The sequence below is a fragment of the Chroicocephalus ridibundus genome, chromosome 22 (genome assembly GCF_963924245.1).
Source record: "Chroicocephalus ridibundus chromosome 22, bChrRid1.1, whole genome shotgun sequence".
Classification (NCBI taxonomy): Eukaryota; Metazoa; Chordata; class Aves; order Charadriiformes; family Laridae; genus Chroicocephalus; species Chroicocephalus ridibundus.
Genome location: NC_086305.1, coordinates 2,166,604 through 2,181,769, shown reverse-complemented (window position 1 = coordinate 2,181,769; position 15,166 = coordinate 2,166,604). Strand labels below are relative to the sequence as shown.

The 15,166-nt window shown below is 48.7% G+C and overlaps 2 protein-coding genes and 1 long non-coding RNA gene across 3 annotated transcripts in view; 1 reads left to right on the top strand and 2 right to left on the bottom strand.

The window, feature by feature from the left end:
* INSR (insulin receptor) overlaps positions 1 to 2,635 on the bottom strand; it is a 55,422-nt gene extending 52,787 nt beyond the window's left edge. The window contains exon 1 of the mRNA XM_063358450.1: positions 1,987 to 2,635. Coding sequence (XP_063214520.1) covers positions 1,987 to 2,068 — 82 coding nt within the window. The 5' untranslated portion in view covers positions 2,069 to 2,635. The remainder of the gene's footprint in view (positions 1 to 1,986) is intronic.
* On the top strand, positions 2,036 to 4,268 carry LOC134526507 (uncharacterized). Its single transcript, XR_010073989.1, has 3 exons — positions 2,036 to 2,181; positions 3,369 to 3,473; positions 3,875 to 4,268. It is a non-coding gene; the product is annotated as an uncharacterized LOC134526507 (long non-coding RNA).
* A 5,313-nt stretch (positions 4,269 to 9,581) lies between these two features.
* Positions 9,582 to 14,901, bottom strand: USE1 (unconventional SNARE in the ER 1). The gene is made up of 8 exons (XM_063357709.1): positions 14,744 to 14,901; positions 14,507 to 14,556; positions 14,025 to 14,103; positions 13,320 to 13,472; positions 13,069 to 13,087; positions 12,310 to 12,340; positions 11,899 to 12,061; positions 9,582 to 11,666 (listed from the first exon to the last, which is right to left on the bottom strand). The coding sequence occupies exons 1-8, from the start codon at positions 14,843 to 14,845 to the stop codon at positions 11,484 to 11,486; spliced, it is 780 nt and encodes a 259-aa protein (XP_063213779.1). The 5' UTR covers positions 14,846 to 14,901; the 3' UTR covers positions 9,582 to 11,483.
* Positions 14,902 to 15,166: the final 265 nt, after the last annotated feature.

Here is a 15,166-nt window from a genome sequence, read left to right as displayed (position 1 = left end):
AAAACTGAGGATGGGATAAGGAGGAAAAGTTCTGCTTTTACACCCAAAGGATGCCCTAAGTGTGAACTCAAACCATCCGCCCAACCGCTTACACACATACCACAAGCTGCCTTCCCCCAGCCTCTTACCAGCCATGGGCTGGAAGACATAAAGCCAAGAGAAAAACACGGGGCACAAGAAAAACTACGTTCGGTTGGGCTCAGGGACAGGGGCAATACTGTCACTGGGGAGCAGCGTTATCACGGGGCATGTTTGTAGAGAGCGCAGGACCCAAATCTCCAAGAAAGCAGACTTGATTAGTTCCGTTGCTCAGGGAACAACTTGTTTGCTTATGCAACTATTGTACGTGCATTCACCCTGCGAGCCACGCTGCTGCAGGCCTTCGCGTTACCCTGTTCTTTTCCACCCGCGCTGGAGCGCTGCGGGATCTCAACGTTCTCACAAAACCGAGCCAAACATCAAAGTGGCTGAAAACCTTTTGAATTAGGGACCTTATCGTCCAAACTGTCTGTAAAATACTTCAAAAAGCAGCTGCATGCATGAAAGATGCAAAAACATTCCACCCCAGACTCTGCTTCAACATCCCGTGCATCGCTCCTGTTCCTCCATCCGTGAACTGTAGAGTATATTTTCCTACCACGTCGCAATATAGCGAAGATTATGGAATTAAGATCTCTCGCAACCCAAAAAGCGGAATGTCATTTAAATAAATAAATAAATAAATAAATAAGAAGCTTCAGTGTAGTAGTAATGACAATGTTTTCAAGTTAGGAACTGCTGGGCTAAAGTTGTACGCGTATTTATTATTAGTGCTATATGTCAACTACCTTTTCCATTTCTCCATTGGTAACGGGCAGGTCCGTACGCGCTCGCCAGCTGGAAATCACCCTCCCGAGTTAAAACCGTACCGCTGGTCCCTTTTAAGGCTTCTGATGTGAAACCACGTATGAGGAGGAAACCGAGGTATTTTTGAAATATATAACTTGTACAATTGCTGGAGACAAGAGACTGTCCTAAGGGTAGGTCCTGCTTTATTCCCCGAATACCATATACATCTCAAACCCGCCCATCACTGCATTGTCTGTATTTGAACTGATTCTTTTGCTATTGCCTTTTCCGATGGGAAAGCTAACGGGTAGGCTACGGATTGTCTCTGAGACAGACAACTTATCTATCCAGTTAGCCCTCTTTAAATAAATACTTTTATTTAAAAGAAAAATAAATATCTCTAAACATCATCCAAAAATAAAGCCTCTAACTAGAAGCATTTCCTAAGCAGGTTTACTTAACGTAACCCATCAAAACAGCTTGTAAGGCTTAAACTCGTGTCAGCCGTGGATTTAACAAGCTTGCCACCTCCGACACAACATCTTCTATTTTACAAGCCCCTGTTTAAACACCGCTCCCAACCTCCGAGCTCCATCCCCCTCTAGTACCCGGGGATTTGAAAATCTACCTAAAAGTATTCCCGAGGTTAAGGGCAAAACCTTCGCCCCGCTAAACCCCCTCAGGGACCGGGCTCGGGGCGCTGCGCCTCAGCCCCTTCCCGGCAGCGAACCCTCAGGCGAACCGGGGGGAGCTGCCGCCCTTCCCGGCACCGTCCCGGCTCCAATCTCGGCCGCCCCCGGGCCCTCCCTCACGACCCTCGCTGCCCGTTTAGGGCCGAAAACGCCGAACCCGGGGGGTGAAGGTGACCCGAGCGGCTCTCCCCGCGGGGAGGGCGGCGGGCCCCGCTCCCCCGCGCCGCAGGCCCCGGCCGAGCTGCCACAGCCGCCGGCCCCGCGGCGCGGCCTGGCCCGGCGGCGGCGGCCGCCTCCCCCCGCGCGTCCCCCGGGCAGGTACAAAGGGTAACAGCGCGGCGGGGCCGGGCCGCCCCGCGCCGCCCGCCTCGTCCCCTCAGGGCGCCGGGGCCGCCGCCGCCCGGGCCCCGCCGCGCCACCTGCGCCCCCGCCGCCCGCCTAGGCCGCGCCCCCGGCCCCGACTCACTCTCCCCGCGGCTCCGGCCGCACCAGGCCGCCAGCACCACGGCCACGGCCAGCGCCGCCGCCGCCGCCGCTCTCGGTCCCATGCCCGCCTCGTTGGAGAAGCCGGAGCCGCCGCCGACGACTCGGCGCGTCCCGGCGGGGGCGAATCAGAGGCGTCGGGGCGGGCGCGGGGGCCGGCCCCGGCTTCGCATCGTCGGTAAGAGAACAGGAGAGCCGCCGCCGTCCCCCCCCTTTTATAACGCCCGGCCGCCGGCCCAGGAAACGGGGCGTCCGGCCCCCTCGGCGTCGGCCCCGGCGGCCCCTCGCAGCGCAGGCCGGGCTGGCGGCTGCCTCCCTGGCCGGTAAACAAGGGGCTGCCCCCGTCAGCTGGGAGCGGAGCGGGGCGGCGGCAAGAGGCGGCGCGGAGCCGGGCAGGGGACGGGACGGGGGAGGAGCGGCGGCGGCGGCGGCATCCACCTGCCGGGGACGGCCCCGCTCAGGCCGGGCAGCGCCCGCCCGCCCCGGCGGCGAGGGGGGCAAGGCGGCCGGCATGGTTCCTGCTGTGACGGCGGGGGGAAGAGCGGCCCCGGGGGGAAACTGTGGCCTCGGGCGAGTGAACGGGAGGGGCGGAGGGGCTCTGTGCCGGCGGGTCCCGGCTGGGGACGGGGCGGCCTCGCCCCGAAGCGTCAGGGCTGCGCTCCCCCCTCCCGGTGGAGCCTTGAGGATCCTCCAGGTTGGACCTTGGAGATCATCGAGTCCAGCCATCAACCCGGCGCTGCCCGCACCCCCGCCAGCCCACGGCCCTCGGCGCCGCGTCTGCCCCTCGCTTAAACACCCCCGGGGATGGCGGCTGCGGCGCGGGCCTGGGCCGCCTCTGCCGGCGCTCGACAGCCCTCCCCGTGAAGAATTTTGAGGAGGAGGAATTGCCCCAGGGGCTCCCTTTGCAGCTGTCTCCTACTAAATGGTACCACGTTCAGTATCAAAAAGCCCAATCCAAACAGCCACTTCTGATTTCCAGTTGTCTTTAGCATTTGGTGCCTTTTTCTCCATTTTTAATCATCTCTGCCTTGTAGTCATGCTAAGCCGTGACAGTACGTTTCCTGGCAACTTCCAGTAATTTTATCTGGCACTTGCTTTCACCCATTTCTGCAAGATACTGAGTTATAAACTGCTGGAATAAAGCTTTTTAAATTCAAAAATACTTGGTAAATAGACATTCTTCTTTCAGATCTTTCCCCCACCGCCTTCAGCTTACAAAGATCTCACTTCTGCATTACGTTTCCTGCTGAATGGGCCAGGGGCTCCCAGCAGGTCACTTAGCACGGGCTCCCTTTTCTAGGCACAGAATTGCACTACGAGAGTTTGCACTATTTTAAATACTTTGTGTTACTTTTCCATTTAAAGAATGGCTGCAGTTGTCACCGGGACATTACGTGGTTGTGAATGGGAGGAGGACTGGTCTGTGCAATCACATCTTTGATGTTCTTTGAGGTTTCCCAGTTGGATGAGGTAAGGCTGATAGCCTGATTCGACTACATGGCCCCAGCGGAAGCAGCGTTAGCTGTGACGGTACCTGCAGCACAAGAACTTAGCATTTGCAAACTATTTAAATGCTTAGATGAAAGGCCCTGCGTAAGCGGGGATGCCTTCTCTGTCATTACAGCAAAAGCTGTGTGTCTGCACAGCACATGAGCTGTTGATTTGAGCCTGTTGGTGCGTCAGAACTGCCATCATGGCAACAAATTTCCCCCACATTTCTCTTCTTGCTGCCATTTTCTCAAACGTACTGCTACTGACAACTCACGAGTGCAGAAGAGACTCAGAACCTAATGCATTTCTCTTCAGAATACTTGAGGAAGTAAGGGCAGTTAAGGAATGGAAATAACAAAACTACGTGCTCTTGCTTGCAGATTAACCAGCTTTATGACTACAGACTTCGCATAAAACAGATAGAGCCGAACATCACCCCGACAGCTTGGGCTACGTGGAATTTATAACCTGACTGTAATGGCAACCTACTTTTGCTTACTCACTTACGGTCTTACTGCCTTTCATGTAATAATGATATCAGCTTACAGATTGGCACAGGAGGATTAAAGGCTACAGATTTATTATCTTTCCCTAAAATACTATTTTTAGTTTCTAATTACTGATTAAGAACATCAGGGTGCAATCTTTCCAGCATCTTTCACGTACACTCACTGCTGTGTATTCATCATGCTACAGTACACTAGGTTTGCAATCAGATAAAACTACAGCAGCAATGTGGGCGCTAAGGAACTAAGCCAGCACCTGCTTACTCAATTTTTCTCCCTAATAGCTGCACTGCAGGCTCTTCTCTAATTTCTGATTCAAAAAACTACTAAAATCGCTAGCGTGATATATTAAATATGACTCCTTTCTTCAACCGCATTCACATTTCTTTCTCCTCTCCGCAGATGTTTCACAGTTTACTTAACTTGCAAACTGCTGGGGTTCATTTCTGAATTCTCCCAAGAAAATAAATACAGAGCAACTTGAAATAGAGGATATCTACCTGTTAGACCCCACAAAGACGTATTTGTTTGGTTTTGGTCCATTCCTTAAATAAATCTCCTAAGTATCAACTGCCAGGGAAGGCAAGGGAAATGGGTATGGAACTTCGAAATAATATCCTGTTTTCTAACCTTTTACATTTTTTCTCTTTGATGCAGAAAATTATCTATAATTATATACCTGAACAGTGTACACTTGCCGAAGGATATTCTCCATAGGACAAAATTTGTAAAAACGTACAAACAGTGTAAGCCAGGTAACGATTTGTGTCTAGAGAATGCTGAGTGTGTTTGGAAGGCAGGGATCTTTTCCTTTTGAAACTATTTAGAAAACAAGCGTGACAAAATTTTTATTGTACTTCCAGAGCTGGTCCCCCACTGTGGTGTTTTCATGAAAACACACCTCAGTTTTTGTCATCTTTGGCATTTCAGCGGAGGTAATAGAGAGTAAAAGTGCTATGTACTACACAGTACGCAAGCAGTACTTCACGAGATAATGCAGTGAATTTACAAGGCCCATCAAAAGCCTTGTTCCTTTTGAAATCCCCAAAAAGAGCCGTCCCAGGGATTCATCTTTGCTCTACGGTCGCTTCACAGCTGCCAAGAATCACAGGACAGACTAAAAGGGTACAAAAATGCCAGAGAAATAGCAATTTAAAGCTGTGTGTCTAGTGAGTGCCTCCTTATAAAAGGTGCGCGATGTCTGTAGGGTCAGTGATCTCCAAACAACGGCTTCCACTGTGTAAACAAACACAGGCCCTTATTCTTCACTCATTAATGTAAATATACAGAAACATAAAGGTTAGAATAGCCTAGGGCTATGGGCATGTCGTTGTCATGCCCAAAGCTGGTTCGGATTATGTTCCTTTTACGTGGCACGTCTGGCACGGCTTCGAGTCCTGAAGAAGGACTTTAACATATATTGTCACCTGAAAAAAAAATTTCGGGGCCCAAACCTTGCACGAGTTGTTTGGGGGTTTTTTTTGCATTCTGCGTGCACTGGTCTAGTGTAGCCCACAAGGGCTGAAAAATCTTTCTGGAGCTGCGTCCCAAACCTCCTTTCCTGTGAGACTGGAAACATGGGGTCGTAGCACTCTGCCTCACAAATGCCTCCACATGAAACAGCTTCGGTGGACTTCCTAATTAGATCCCAGCTCCTCCAGATCAACGACGCTAGGAATTGAAGTCCTTGGAAGCCCATCCCTGGCGGCAACATCCCTAGAGGAGGAACCACCTTTGCACGAACAAGTACGAAAGATGACTTTGCAAACCAGCTCGACGTTACTCCCTACCTTCTGAACGGGCTGAAACTGCCAGCTTTATCATCATTTTCATTTCGCTTTCCCCCGCTCCAGTTAAAGATACGACAGACCGAGCTGTTTAGGCACCAAGAATGCAGTTCTCCGAAGCCGTACCGCCAGGGCCCGCTCTCCACAGCGGTGCGGGTATGCTAAATCCAGCAGTGTCTGCACGTTACCCTGGGAGCGCAGTCACATCCTTGTGGTGACACCACCGCCTGCGGGGAGGAACACAGCGTGGCTCCCCAAGAGACCGCACGTGCTGAAAGCTTCGTGTCTTGAAAGTGAAATGTACCTTTCTCTCATGAAACACACACTGGAACCGAACACAAGTGTGGGTGGGGGGAGTTTGGGTTGGTTTGGGTTCTTTTTAGCCATACAAAAGTGAAGTTCTACGCTAATGAATCACAAAGCTTTGCGCCCAAAAGGAGCTTTAGAGCATTTGACTTGCTAAAAGATACATTGGTAGTAATTCTGTTTTAAGAACAAAACAGCTGAAAACCTGTTCAGTGAGCCAAAGCCACATGGCAAGCCGCAGGCTGAGCCGAGAGTCAGAATCCTCACTTTCTGCTTCGTCCATCGTTCAATATGGCCTTTGCTTAACAAAAGGCTGCAACTGCCCGGGCGAACAGTTACCCGGTTGCTCTATTTTTAGTGATTTGCCAAACGTGCTTTCCTGCTCCCAAGTTTCTCACCATGCAGCACGCACGTTATTCAGCCTCCCGCCCTTTGAAGATGCAGAAGAGTTGCTGTTGAAGCCAACAACAGCCAAGTCTCTGCATCACCGGCAGGATGTTGCTGTAAAGGCTACAGAATTGACCTCTCGGTGACTAAACCTGAAGCTGGAGTACAGAAGAGCTGACCTTGGAAAATTTATCTCATCCTGTTTGGAGTCACACAGAACCATTTGCCAGATCTCTTAATATAAAATATTTCACGTCATGGATTGACAAAGTTCCTTTCTTACCCTTCCTTCCGTCCACACCAAATCCGATAAGTGACTGCTCTCGTCTCGACGGGAGAAAGCTCGGAGGATGAAGATCCGGTCACTTGACGCGCTAAGGACAGAAATCCCAGGATTTTTACTGCTGAAACAGGAAACACTGTCAGATCCTTCTGGAGAATTCTATTGTTACATTAGCAAATACAACCTTCGCCCAAGGTGAAAATGGCAGAGGGCATCTCTCTGCCACACGTAGTTCAAAGAAACTGGAGATGAAGATGCAAAGGAAATCACAGCTCTCCACGGCCTACCGCAGCGCTGCCTCGCTTTATCTATTTTTGTCCCGTTTCTGGGATTGTCCAGTTTGATTTTTGGATGTCACAGAGGCAAATGCACTTACTCTCCCTTCCTTGTCAGAATATTTTTGCTTTAATTCAGCATCAAACTTTTCAACTCGAAAAAAAATTTAGACTTTTCTTCATTGCTACAAGAACCACCCGACAGCCAGCATTCCCAACCCGTCTCTAGCAAGCAGGGCCCAGCTGTGAAACAACCAGACAGACCTATTCGGCCTTCAAACCCCTCCAAGTTCCTCAGCCACCATTCTGTCCTACGGCTTCTCGCGGAACACCTAAGCCAACCCCACGTCGAGTTTGCACAACCCTCTCGGCCGCTGCCAGGCGCGCTCTTCTCCATCAGTGGCCGCAGCAGCGCCACTCTCTAATGCGCGGCATGGGCACATCGTGCCGCCGGCGAGCAGGTGGCTGCACCAGTTCTCATCCGCGGCTCACCACCCCGACCCCCCTGCCTTTGTCTCTTTTTTACTTCCTGACGCTAACGTGTGTTTCTGCTGATCGAGAGTCAGAGGTGGAGGGACAGCCCTGGGGGCAGCACAGGGGAGTTCAGCAAACCCGAACTGTTTGCTGCACGCCGCTTTATCTCACTTTTCGCATTTTGGACAACACGGAACTTCTAGTTCCCGTTTTGATAACCAGTTTGTTCTGTAGCTAGGAGACACGCCCTTTCTTTGTAAATGTTACGAATCGGGCATATCTGATCATTATTCACTAACTGCTGCTGCTTCCCACTCCCATCTCCTATTCGGAGGTAGCGCTCATGCCAGAAATGTCACGGCGGTGTCATGTGGCAGGTGGTATTGATTTAGCCAAGTCGGGTTTTAATGTCACTCTTGTTCAGTGGGAACACATGGCGAGCGCACACCGAGCCTCAGCAATGTGGCAGATCAGGACAAGAGCTACCAGCCAGCCCCGCGCTGGGCTGCGGGACTCCGGAATGGCATCAGCACTCTGGTGTAGACCAAGAAATTTGATTATTATTTTCGGCTCCCATCTGCTATATTATCATGGTTAACATTTTTTTCGTGCTTGTAACTATTAGTCAGAAGACTTTGATCCTGAGGTTTCACATCAGGTTTACAGCAGAGACGATGAGGAGAGGCGACTTGCCTGGTGTCAGGTGGTGAACAGTCAGGAGCAGAACCCCAGGCTGTCCATTCCATCATTTTCACCCTTTTACAAGATACTGCCTTTTGGCAAAATAGCTGCCAGTCTTGGAAAGCTGCTCACAGCCCATGAAGTCTGATAGACAGAGGCTTTGCAACGTAAACCCCAGGGAACGTACGCCCCAAACAAGCCGAGATTACCCAGGAGCCACTGTATACAGCTCCTGCCATTCCTGCATCCTTACAGCCTATCTACTGTAAAAATCCTTCCAAAACATCAAATCTAGCTGTGATTGAGGACGCTGCTTCAACATTAAGTACCATAATATGAGGTGTCTCTGTCACCAAGAACGTTTGCCAGAAAAGCTCAGGCTGACCCACAGTTACTGTTGCTGCCAGGCTTGGAAGCGGTGCATTCACCGGCCTGACATGACCCAAGTCTCCAAAAGACTTTTTAAATTTTTTTTTACTTGCTGCCTGAAAGTAGGTAGTCTGCCAAGAAGCCAACCGAGGCCCAGCCCTACGCCTGATAAACATCTCTCCATCTGGATTTCCCAAGCTTTTGGGAAAGTTAAGCAATTCTCACTTCACAATGTTTGCAACTCTCACAGAAAGCTATTTCTATATATATCATTATTCTGTAGAGAAGCACGTCTGAGCCCGGTGCCATGAAATGGAGCTGAGGGCTGAAGCAGCAGGTCGTACAACCACCACTACACATACACTAGTCAAAAATAAGAACTGTCACTCCGTCTATGAAGCGTCACAAAGCCTTGAGTGATTGTTTATTCTAAATACTACTGGCACTAATCTTCAAAGTGTTCTGGAATGACTATAATTACTAAATGAACTCAAGAAAAACCAAAGACTGCAACTGCCAGTTGACAAAACAGCCATTGCGCGCAGGCAGCCTGCCGGCCACTGAGGCAATTAATGCGTTTGGTTTGCCAGGGCAGAAGGTAACATTCTTCCAGCGGGTCAGAGGTAACCAGCAGCTCAGTGCAGCGCTGGAGGCACTATGCTCAACGGTCACGCGAGATAGCGCAGAAGGTGTTAGGAGTTACAGGATTCAATCTCGGCTCTGGCAGCTCATCCTTCAAAATAACAAACACCCATGAAATGTCAATGGTCAAAAGTTAAATAGCAACGTGTTTCTGAGCCGATTTCCTAGCAGGCTTCTTTGTAAAGGAACTGCTGTTGACTTGGAGGGTGGATATTTTCTTGGGGGCAAACTATCTCTAGTAGTTCCCTTTCAGGTCTTTCCAACTGAACTTCTAATTTGTAAAAGTGCCAAAAAGTTACAGCCAACGCATGGCTGATCGCAAAATTCAGCTTTGTCTGCAATGATGCACCAAATCTTTTGCAAGCTGGAAAAAAAATTTATTTCAAGTAATAAAGGGGAAAAAAAAAATCTTATAACCAATGAAGCATTAATGTTGTATCGTTCCAATACCTCTCACACACAAACCATTCCAGCACTACATTCAACCTCTGCTCTAAGAGAAGAGCTCAGCACTGAAATGCCTGCAGGGAAAGTAGTAAACAATTAGAATTAAAAAAATAATTTGGTGACACAGCATTCACTAATGAAGCACAATGAAATGTCAAACATTACAGTTGAAGAAAAACTTCTGGGAAGAGTAGAAATGTCCACGAACAGATTGCTACAACTACACATTCCTATAAAGTAACAAGTTTCCTTGAACAGAACGAGCCTATCACATCCGGAAGCAGCTAGAAGAAAGAGCCGTACTTCATAGTATAATCACTCATTTGATAATCCAGAAGTGAATGGCGTAATGAATTGCAAACATCCTGTTAAATGAACAAAAATACTTTATGTAAAAAATGTTAACTGTCTTCATTAACACAGCTGTTTTCGCAAAGAACAATTCTGAAACGGAGCCGCTACTTTGGGATGCATTCAAAGAAGCAGTCGGATTTTCCTAAGAACTCAGTTGTGACAAACAGCTCTTCCCCCACCTTCCTCTGCTGCGGAGACGGGCAGAGAGGCCCAACACGCCCCATCTAGTGGTTCACAACAGCAACAGAAAGGGCAAAAGAACACCTCTGCTGCTGCTCGCTTCCTCAACGGGAAACCCCACACAGCTACCACCGCCACCACTTTCCAAAGTAAGACTCCAGAAACGACAGCACAGATGCGGAATGATTTGCTTTTAGCTTATCACAAGCACCTAAAAATGGCTCTTACATTGTCACAAAACCTTGCTTTACTGCAGGCTCTTTATTTTTTCCAGCAGTAGCAGTGTTTGAAAAATACTCATCCCAGTTTATTTCATCTCTGCTTTATCGTAGCGACCTCTTAAGAATACCCGTTTGACACAAATGCTCTTGACCAGAATAACTTGTCTCAAAAGGTAAAGACTGAATTTTAATTTATTTATTTTTATTATTATTTCTGTCTTGAAGACACCAGCCTCCTTTGCCCCCATTTTACAGTGAAAAAGTGTTTGCACAGGCGAGGTCTATACCATACGGAGAGTACTGCGTGTACAATTCCATGGGGCCAGGGCCACAGTGTTTTCTTGATGCAACAGCATCAACACAACAGACAATGAGTAAGTGAGAACATTTGCGCATACAAAAAAGGGAAGCAAACATTGCAACAGCAAGCAACTTCAGCCCTTCTATAGAAAGTCTAAACTGCAGAAGATTGCTAGGTCCAGAGTCCCAAGTACCCATCTGGGAAAAAGGTGAGCCTGAGAACAGTGTTACCTGTTGATACTCTCTGAATCTGAGCCAGGCAAGCAGCTCAATGGCAGCATTCTCTTCCTACACCCTACAGCTGTGTACGTACAGAACTGTAATTAAATATCCTGTTGGCAGCAAGGTCCTACTTCAGTACAGTAAAGCTGTAAAGACAGGAAAAACTATAAGACTTCAACTGTTATTTATATATTTGTATTGAGTAAACGCCTTTTAGGAGTCGGAACATTTGCCACAGCTACACTAAAAACAGGGCTGTATCCATCCACTGAGGAACTTGTCAGCAGCTCCCTGTAAATTGCTATCTTTATCCTGGTTCTCCCCCCAACAGACAACAATATTCACTGAGTTAAAAAAAGGAACCAAGTATCCGAGTGTAGAAAGCCTTCCCCATGAACCCCTTCACTGCATCCAGTGATTGCTCAAGAAAGCGACGCGCAGGTAGGCCTTGGACAGCCCCTTTAAGGACAAAATAGGTGGCAAAGAAATTGACTGCTGACAGTCATCATACCAGCTGAGCTTTCCAACTGCACTCTGGCAGCTCAAAAAAAAAAATCATTTTAGTTTGGGGAAAATTCTGATAAAGAGAATCATGCTGATGAATATAAAACAAACTACAATTAACATTATCCATAATAGCCAGTTGACAGATTTCTTTGCGTGCTGTTCCAGGCGGTCAGATTCATCCTTGAGCTTCTCAAAGTTCTGGTCTGCCATCCTGAGAGAATGGGACAGCGTCTGGGGAGCAAAGAGAACAAACAGCTTCAAATTCAGATTTGAAAGTCCTGAATGCTATTTCTTCCAACAGAGACAAGGTTCAATTGCACTACAGAAGCAGACAGGTATCGCCTCCAAGTCTCCCCACTCCAATCTCACCTGGAATCCAGTTATAGGTACACTATTTAACATACTAGCAACTTTAACCTTCTGGGTTACAACATTGAGTTTCTAGCACTTTAATATGCGCTACCTGGTTATCTTGTTTTATCACATTCTGCGCAGCCAGCGTGTTGTTTTTGAGACTGCGAGCCAAACTTAGCATTTCTTCAGCTAACTTCTCCTGCATATCCTGATGGTGCTGTAGCACAGCGTCCAGCTCGACTGCTGACTGCTTCTCATCAGATGCGAGGCCTCTGCAAGAGGATAAGGAAAAAAGAAAAATAAATGGCATTTGTACTTCCATGTGGATTGATCTCCCAAGGTCTCCCCAGACTCTGCAACTCTGACAAGACAACAAGAACAGTTAAATCAGTTGAAATCATTATGTTGAGGTGTCTACCAGCAGGCCCTTCACCCAAATGGAAGTACGTCTGTGATTTAAAGGTCATTGTGAAAGCAGTTCCCAAAACACTCAGCATTGTAAGGAAAAATTTTGACTTACTTCCGCTTCCTTATGTTTAACTCCTCAGAATCTGGAAAAAGAATTAAATTTGTGCTTTAGCATGTTAGAAATTCCCATGCAATCATAGGCTAAACAATTATTCCATAAAGGATTTTCAGATGTCCAAATCCTACTTGTCCCTCTGCCCCAGGGAACATGGATTTCAAATGCCTACCTGCTTTCCACAGGGAAAAGACAACACAACATCAAACGCATGATGCAGAGAAAAAACAGATGAATCATATCCCCGAGGGCACGGTTTAAGCCCGTGTGTCTTGGTGTTCTCTTTCAGGACACGTTAGATTGGCCTAGCTCCAGCCACTGTAGCAGTAGCTATGGAAACCGCAAATTAATTCCTACCAGTTCCCTACATGAATAACATGGCTGTATATTTAAGAGGAACTGAACAACGCCTGCTCTAAGCACCTAAAATCACATGATTTACTCAGAGCAGAAGAGAACAGGAGCAACGATAAACGTAAATTGTCTTTGCTAATTCTATAATTAGAATGTCTGTTTCTGTACAAATTCTAGAAAAATATGTTCCTGCAAGTCCCTGCTACCATACTGATAAACACCTAGGCTTTCAACAGTTAAAGTTTTTGTTTATGTTTGTTTTTAAAGTCTGCTATCCTGAAAAGAAGTGAGCCACTAAATTAAAAGTACACTTTGGCCAATCTCCAATACCTGACCTTGCTCCTCCTCTCCCTGTAAGACTCAGGTTAACTGAAGTTAGAGAAAACAACAGATTAAACTTACCATCGATGGCCAAGGGGTCCTGGGAGGCAGAAAGAGAAACCAAACAGAAGATTACAAAGCGCCACTGGTAAGAGACAGTCCTCCAGGCCTAGCACAGTGCCTGTGCTCAGCATTTAGACTATCCAAACCAGAGAAAGGTGACTCCCCACCCAGCCTGGGACACAGCTGAGGCACAGCCACCAAAGGCAGCTGAATGCAACAGGAGACTGTCTATAAAGTAGCAGTAAAGAAGCAGCAGCACCAAAACATACTGTACCAAGCAGCTCACTCCTCATCTTGCCTGTGCAGCGAGCCTTTGTCTGCAGATGAACTGTTTTAGTAGCTGGGGTTCTCTCTTTGGTTGTTGTAGGGGTACGTCCAGGGGTCAAGAACTGATTTGCCAGAGCCTTTTCAGTTGATGAAGACTGTGAGTAGGAAGAAGCAATGGAAAGTCATGAATATCCCATTCTACAGTGTAAGGCCAACTGGGTGCGTGACCAATAAGGACACAGGGAGCACTTCCACAGCAGCTTCCCAGAGAACAGCAAAGTCAGTCTGGACAGCAGCACTAACTGCGTACAGCAAAAAACCAAAGAACTCATTAGTACCTGCACTAATTGCGGTACAGCTTATTGCCATTTTGTAGCTCTCCAGATGCACGTGGTACCGTCCAAAAGGGGCACGAGGCCTAGAGGACAGTACCTGTATCTCACGTCAAAGCAGTGAGGAGGATGTAGGAAAGATGTACTTTGCTTTTGGAAAGGAGGACAGAAGTTTCAGTTTCCATACAGTACCCCCTTTTAACAAAATCCCCAAATCCAATGTATTTATTAATGTTTTTACAAGGACTGCCTGATAAGATTTTAACAAGCGTTATTTTGAGATGTGAGATAAAGGCAAGCACAGGAACCTAGCAATGAGGTGAATATAAAGCAGAGAACACTTAAGTCTTTTCAAGCTGAACTGGTAGATCTTACCAATTTTTCAGCTTCTAAAAGTCCCTTTAGGAAGTCCACTTTGCGAGAGTATTCATTCAGCAGCTCTGGAGCAGGCTTACTGTTGGAATTGAAAAACAACAGAATGAAAACCAGAAGCTATCAGTATTTTCTATTATAAACCAACACTTGGTTCTTTTCAAAGCAGCATCTTTTCACAGAACTAGGCTCAGGCTAGGAACACGCTTGCAAATTGCCCTTTCCAAGGCAGGGCAGATGCTGACAGCATGGGGCACAGACCGACATGAGGGGAAATGTCCCCGAGAACACACAGCGCTGCACAGCCCCTCGCAGGCCTGTGCCACGGCTGCTCTGCGGGCACAGCTTCTCCCTCACCGAACGATATTTCCAGAGGGAAGCGTACGCACTACTGTGGTGTCTGTGGGCTATGTCTGTCTGACAGGTAAGAGTCTAATGGAACCACCAAGGCCACCCGCCCGCCCCAGGACCTCAGAGCCACTCACCTGGACTGCTTCTTCAGCTCCCGGAGCATGTCCTCAAGAGCGGCCACGTACTGGGGAGAAAAAAAGCTGTTAACCGACAGCACGAATAAGAAACGTTCTGTCTGGCAGAGGCCGCTGCACGGCTGAGAGGCTGGAGTTTTAACACTCCACAGCACTCGCTGCCTCAGGTTATTTCGAGGGGCCGAACCGCGCTGCTGCGGGGACGGAGGGGCAGGAGGGTCCCGGGCCGCGCCTCACCTTCTCCAGCCGCCACTCCTCGGGGTCCCGCCGCTCCGCCGCCAGCGCCTCGCACCGGCTCAAGAGACGCATCAGGTTCAGCTCCAGCCGCGTCGCCGCCATGGCGGACGGTCGCCAGCGGAAGCTGCCTCAGCGCCACTTCCGGGCGGCGCGCGCCATCTCGGGGCGGGGCGGGAGGCGCTGGGCGGGGCTTTACTGGAGCGGTTTTATTTAAAAAACGCCCCAAAATCGGAACAAAGCCCCAGACAGACGGCTGCTGCTCGGGGCAGCTGCAGCAGGGCTGTGGTGACACCGCCACAGCCCCGGAGGCAGCACCAGGGGGTGCCCGAGCCGTACTCTTCTTTCCCTTCAACATGGAGCAGGGCCCACAGAGCTGGGATTTCAGAGCAGTTCTGGGAATCACAGAATGCTTTATGGTGGAAG

Coding starts and splice junctions, on each gene's coding strand:
- USE1 (XM_063357709.1), bottom strand. CDS start 14,845: ATGGCGGCGACGCGGCTGGAGCTGAACCTGATGCGTCTCTTGAGCCGG. Junction 12,062..12,309: donor TTAAACATAAGGAAGCGGAA/GTAAGTCAAAAT, acceptor ATCCTCTTGCAG/AGGCCTCGCATCTGATGAGA. Junction 11,667..11,898: donor TGATAAAACAAGATAACCAG/GTAGCGCATATT, acceptor TTTGCTCCCCAG/ACGCTGTCCCATTCTCTCAG.